The sequence below is a fragment of the Lathamus discolor genome, chromosome 6, assembly GCF_037157495.1.
Source record: "Lathamus discolor isolate bLatDis1 chromosome 6, bLatDis1.hap1, whole genome shotgun sequence".
NCBI lineage: Eukaryota > Metazoa > Chordata > Aves > Psittaciformes > Psittacidae > Lathamus > Lathamus discolor.
The window spans coordinates 84,768,300-84,774,630 of record NC_088889.1 but is presented as its reverse complement, the minus strand read 5'-3'; the positions used below and the strand labels follow the sequence as shown (position 1 = coordinate 84,774,630).

The following is a 6,331-nucleotide window of genomic DNA, read 5'->3' as shown; positions in this document are numbered from 1 at the left end:
GCAATTCTTCAGCACCGGTACTGTCAAAATACTCTTTTTTCTAACTCACTGGTTTTCTTCCTCTGCCAACGTAACCAAATAGCAATTCAAACGAGGCTTTCCCACAGAAACATTTCAGGGATGACAGTATCTGGAAACTCTCATCTCTCCTTGTATCTCACAGATCTAGCAGATTAATGACTTTAAAAGTATCCAACAAAAAAAAATTACCATGATCTACAAGTGATAAGTCATCATTTACTGATTACAGAACATGACAGAACCACAGAACATAGGCTGGAAGGGACTTAAGGAAACCAGCTAGCCCAGCCCCTTGTAGGACTAACGCCATCAAGTTGCTCCAAGCTGTGTGTCCAACCAGAATCTCAGCTTCTCCGTGGATCGAGATTCCACAACAACCAGCGCACTATCTGAGGCCACCACCGCGGCAGCCCGGGGCGGAGGATCCAAACCCGCTCTGCACCCACACCTGGGCAGCAGCGTCCTTCTCCTCTGGGGAAAGACGGGCACAGGCCCCCAGAGCTGTAATGCCGGCCGTTAAGGCGCTTCTCCCTCAGGCTTCCCTCAGGAGCGGCACCGCCCTCCGCTCCTCTCGCGAGAGGACAAGCCCGCCAAAACACCTTAACGCTGCGGGGCGCAACACGCCGCCCGTTCCCTCCCAGCGAAGCGGCGTGGCGGCAGCGCCCGCCGCGCTCCGGGGGCCGGTCCCCGCCGCCGCCGCGCCCGTTCCGCCCCGTCCCCCGCACCGCATCGCCCCCGCGGCCCGCTCCGGCCGGTGGACGCCGCCTGCACAGCCAGCGGCACGGGAGCCGCGCCTCGCGCACCGCCCCTCTCGGCGGGACTCTGGGGTCGCGAGCTGCCGCCGAGGGCTTTATGAGCGCGGGGGGTTCCCTGTTCAGTCAGGTAACACAGCGCCCACGGCAGGTCGAGCCTGTGAGACCGGGCAGTGCTGTCATTAGCACTTCAGTGGCAGGGCTGGATAATCACAACTATTTTAGTGTCAAAACAGCTTGGAAACGAAGAAAACCCCAAACCGACGCAAGAGTGACATAATTTCTGTCTCCAGTAACACAACTGCACGCATAAAAGACTACGTTGTTGATGTTCTGCATCATAGGGGTGGGTTGCTATGGTGGAGGAAAATCAAAACCATAGGCTGGTTTTGGTTGGAAGGGACCTTGAGTTCATCCAGTTCCAACCCCCATCACACACAGGGACACTTTCCACTAGAGCAGGCTGCTCAAAGACCCATCCAGCCTGGCCTTGAACACTGCCAGGGATGGGGCAGCCACAGCTTCCCTGGGCACCCTGTGCCAGCGCCTCAGCACCCTCATAATGAAAACTCTCCTAATATCTAACCTAAATCTACTGTGTCTCAGCTTGGAGCCTTTGCTTCTTGTCCTAGCACTACAGGCCCTTGTAAAAAGCCCCTCTCAAGGTTTCTTGTAGCCCCTTTACGCATTGGGAGCTGCTCTAAGGTCTCTCTGGAACCTTCTCCAGGCTGAAAAATAATTCACATTCCTTACCAACCTGTCTGAAAAACCTTATCTTTTAGTCCAAGTGAAAATTATCACACTATGAGCCCTGCTGAGGCTAAACAAATAGCATGTTACAAACTATTCTGTGCACCATAACCCTTCTGTGATGGACCTGATAACTCCTGCCTCAGCCACTGTTCCTCCTCCCATAGCCCTACTTTGCAAGGAGAAGGGTCACACCCCATAGTAGTATCAATCCTACCAGTGTAGGAGATGTCGGATTCCTACTTTGCTGTCCACACAATAGAGCAATAGCCAGCCAGCACAGGACTTGGGCACTTGGTGCTCCACGGGCAGCACAGTTCCAACTGAGGGCACCTCTCACTGGTCTTCAGGTGAGAATGTAAGAGGAAATGAGAGTTCCTCAGTGACATAAAACTTTCTACAATTAGAATGGGGGGGGGGGGGAGGAAACAAAACATTTTCCTTTTTGAAGAGTTCCTGCTTCATTTATTGTATCTAGCACTAGCCCAGAAAGAATCCTGATCACATTACAGGCTTCATTAGCAAGTAATTTTAATTGGATAGATCACTGTCTAACTTGTGACTACACTAAAGCATTTTTATCATAGTTTTGGAAAAAAAAATTGTCCCTTACTTATTATTTGTATTACAATGGCACCCAGAGATGCACTAAAGAAAGACTCCATGAGGCTGGATGCTCTGGAAACCAGAAAACGTCCTGACTCTGGAGAGCTTACAATCTAAGAAAGCTTTGTAGATATTAACAGTAACAAGTACTTTAGAAGTTTTATGCTTTGTAAGGTTCAAAATTATCAGAGCAGATCTGAAACACTCAAATATTCAGATTTGGTGGCCAATTCCTCATACGTGCTGCTTCAGTCATCAAGTCAGTCAAATGTTGGCATCAATTTCCTCCATAGCAGAACAGGAGGAAACCAATTCTGGCAGGTCATTGACAGGCTGGTAAACAGCACTGCTTGACAAGATTCTCTACAAGCTCTAGGGATCTTGGGTGACAATGGGCCTTAAATGCTAAACTGACAACCGTTCCAAAGAGAATTTTCAGTAGTTGCTACATCTTTAGTTTCAAGGCAACTACAGTGTTACAGGACAGGTTTCCAGACCCTGACACACCAAATCTATCCATTAAGCTCTGAAAAATTCTCACAATTTAAGGCAATTTTATTTAATGTGCCATGTAACCTATAGCCACAAGTGTCATTACCTGTTTATCTTTTTAAGACAAAAAGTAGGGGGTATATGGAATCAAAACCAAACTCTTAAAACCTTTATGTACTGACATGTATCATGGCAGAAGGAGAAAGAATGGTGGTATTAGCTAACTGTAGGTGTTTTGGCTGAAGCTATGAATCTATGTGGAGTATTTTTGTATCTGTTCCTCATTATCATCATTGCTATGTTGCTGGTACAGTTTGGACCCCCGGCCTCCCCCTATCCCTTCAGCTGCTGGCAAGTGTCCATTGGACATATTTAGTATAATGGAGGTCAAAGATTTAATGTAGTTTTTGGCCAGTGTGAGAGTCTCTATTTTGGACAGTTTGTTCTCAGCCCTCACATGAGGGATCACCTCCCGCAAAGCCTGGAACGCATTGTTGAGCTTGTGCATTCTCTGCCTCTCCCGCTCGTTGCTTTCCAGTCTCCTCAAATTCCTGTCCTTACAGCTCCAAGGATGCTTGGCTCTGGCTGGAGCCATCTTGCTGCTCTCCTTGTTTCCCCCATTCCTCCTTTCTTTGTGCCGCAAACATTTCACCAGTTCTTTTTTCCTCATTGATGACTCCTCGGAAAATGCTTCTTTGTCAGCAGTGTGCCTCTGCTGCTTTGCTTTGGTTTTAGTCTTCATGTTTTGGTAGATGTACTGGTATTAGGCATCAGTGTGCTGTAAAAACATGAACATCATTAACTGCTGCACATCTCCATGCTGAGCAAATGATGTGATACAGGTTTGAAATGTTTGTTTACTGGTTGACTACTGGAAAACCATCCCTGGCTCCCAATTTAGTGATGTTCATTTTAGAAGTTGTGAACGTTATCAATCAAGATGACACATGCAGATGAACAGAGGCAGATGAACAGAAGAGAAAATCCTTTTTTAGAGAACAACAGATCCTCCTCCAGCTGGAAGGAAAAGGTTACAGAGGGAGCAGAAACCAAGTGAACAGAACCATTGAAACAAACATGCAGCGAATCACCTATTCGTGTCCTCACGTATGGAAAGCCAAGTAAAAACTACACACCTTTACCTTCCTGTAAGTAGTTTTCAAGCTCCTTTCACTGCACATAACAGAAAATAGTCTCCAAGCTGATCCAGTCTTCCCACAGGAAAAGTGAATCACAATTAAAAAAAAAAAAATAACAGGAGTGCAACATTCCATTAGGTTTGATAACACATTGCCTACATTTTCATCTCATATGCTTCTGTCTTCTCCCAGCTCCAGTTACCACAAGTTACAATAAAAGCATATACCACCTCGTTGTACGTGTGCAGGCTCACGTGTGGGATACTAGAACCCTCAGGTTTTTACTCAAAGTAATTTCTCCTTGAACTCCTGGCAATTGCTTTTTGTAGGAATAGGTTTCCACTGTGTTCATGAGCAGTCCACTAGAGGGAAACATGACACACAAACTCCTACAGAAGCTCAGAAACTCACAGCTGGCAACACATTTTCACATGCAGTGTTTCTGCACCCTGCGCTAGTCCCCACCACACACAAAAATAATTACTCCCTCTTCCTACAGCAACCAAATAATGGTGGGGCTTAATTGCAGTTTCTGCCCCAGTTCAGCAGCAGTATTTATTCTTCAGGTTATCCAAAAAGGACCCAGCAATGCTCCTTCCTCACATGTTACCAAGGGCAGATGACAGCACTGAGATCTTGCCCTCCCTCAGCCCAGATTCTGTGCCAACACTACACCAGAAGGCAGCAGCCCCACAGGAACCCTGCCTTCAACACCAGCCATCAAGGTTACCAATACCGTTTTCATAACGTTTCTTTCTACTTCCAGTTCACATTGAAAGGTTCAGACTTTAAAAGAAATGTTTTTATGCTGATGCTGTGATGTAGGAGCAGTTACAGTTGGTGAGCCAATTAAAACCAGCCCCAAAGAAACCCACAGGTGCGTGACTGTCCCTGTATAGGACATCAACCTTAGCTGGAGCAGGTGGTGAGCAGTTCCCAGGTTTGCTGCAGTAAATATCACTTCCTCTCTTGTTTCTTTAGAGAGGTCTTCAGCTGGTCAGCATTCACAGCAACGTGGCTCTCTGCCTGCGAGAGCATCCTGGCTGTCCCAGGTTCCTTACCACCAGGGAGGCAACTGACAGGAACTCACAAAACTGCTCAGTTATGGTAGCATCCAGGTGACAAATGCTGAAAGCACTGAATAGCTTGTGTTGTGGGAGCCTAGAAGAAATGCTAGAGACATACAGGTATCTTAAGAAAGAAAGACTAAAGCCAAGCTCTGTGACCCTTCCTGTCCCTTAATCTAACTCACTTGGCAGAAAAGGTGTAACTGCAGGACAGAGAAATAGAGGCAGGCACAAAGAAGACCAGTCAACTTACCCCTCCAGCACAAAAAGCACTGCTAGTGCAAGCAAAGAAATGAGCAGCTGCTGTTGGGAAGGAGAACAGCCTGCAGAGCTTGGTGAAGAGGAGGTTTGTGGAGGCAGCCAGCAGAGAATGCTGGAAGAAAATGCAAAAGAGAGGAAGCTTCAGCAAATTGTGGGAAAAAAGTAGCCTTTAAAACTGCAGGCTAGGGCAAAGCAGATGGGATGACATGGTAAAAGAGGGTGCAAACCAGAGAAACACCCTCATGGCAGCAAAGTGCCAGGACCCCCAGGGAGAGAGCATGGGTGTGCGAGGAAGAAATGGACACAGAGAGGGGATCAGGGGCAACAGACTGGAGTGGTCAAGGGAAACTAAGGAGAGCAACCAAATACCAACAAGCTTTCCACCCTCTGCAACAGTCTGGCATCCCTCCTCCTGACTTACCACTGCCACCCGCTGTGGAGAAGGTGCCTAGGGCTCGACGGGTGCATTGGCAGAGACCCATGTGAAGCCAGGAACAGCAGCAGGGGCTGAGCCAGGGTCCGCTACCAGGGGCCAGCGAGGGCCCCGGGCCCTGCCTCACGCCGAGGCCCCGTGAGGCCGGAGCTGGGCCCGAGCGCTGCCCCGGCCCCGCAGGCACTCGGCAGGTGGCTGCGACACGTCGCTTTAGCGGCGGGGGCGGGCCCGGCGCGGGCGGGCCCGGCGCGGGCGGGACCTCGGCACCTCCGCGGCCGTCGAGTAACGGACCCGCCGAGGAAGGGGCGGCCTCAGGCGCGGCCCTCGGGTACCGGGGGGAAAGCAGCAGGCCCAGGCAAAGGAGTCCTGCAGCGGCACATGAGCCCGGGTGTTGGTGGTGCCCGTTTTACCCGGCGAAGGGGGTGAGAGCCCAGAGCCAGCATCCAGCACAAGGCTCCTGGGATTTGGATGGGCAGGGAGCTCTCGGGGACCACAAAACGTTAGGGAGTAGGCAGCACTGGGCTAGCGCTGCGCGGTTGTGTGTGTGCATCCAGACACTGACACCAGACCGGTGGATGCTAAGCCAGGCAAATCAGTGTCACTGTAGGAGGGGTCAAGTCAGTACTTCAGCAGATGGAGGAGGGAAATGTCTGAGTGCACTCTGTTCTGCCAAGGGCTGTGCAAGTTACCATAGCACCTTGTGTGACAAAGGGCCTCAGCACTTCCCTCCCTTGCAAGCTGCTGCTGATAAGGAGCTCAAATTCTTTGATAATAGGTTCTATTTAAGATGACCAATTTAGTGCTATGGGA

The 6,331-nt window shown here is 49.5% G+C and overlaps 1 protein-coding gene across 6 annotated transcripts; it reads right to left on the bottom strand.

Annotated features, from left to right (window-relative positions):
* Nucleotides 1–2,037: 2,037 nt before the first annotated feature.
* Nucleotides 2,038–5,742, bottom strand: BHLHA15 (basic helix-loop-helix family member a15). Of its 6 annotated transcripts, none has more exons than XM_065686498.1 (4): nucleotides 5,510–5,742; nucleotides 3,991–4,933; nucleotides 3,758–3,832; nucleotides 2,038–3,399 (listed from the first exon to the last, which is right to left on the bottom strand). In XM_065686498.1, the coding sequence occupies exon 4, from the start codon at nucleotides 3,361–3,363 to the stop codon at nucleotides 2,875–2,877; it is 489 nt and encodes a 162-aa protein (XP_065542570.1). In that variant the 5' UTR covers nucleotides 3,364–3,399; nucleotides 3,758–3,832; nucleotides 3,991–4,933; nucleotides 5,510–5,742; the 3' UTR covers nucleotides 2,038–2,874. The 6 variants fall into 6 exon arrangements, with proteins under 6 accessions (XP_065542570.1, XP_065542573.1, XP_065542571.1 ...); XM_065686501.1 differs by having other exon boundaries at nucleotides 3,764–3,832; XM_065686499.1 differs by lacking the exon at nucleotides 3,991–4,933.
* Nucleotides 5,743–6,331: the final 589 nt, after the last annotated feature.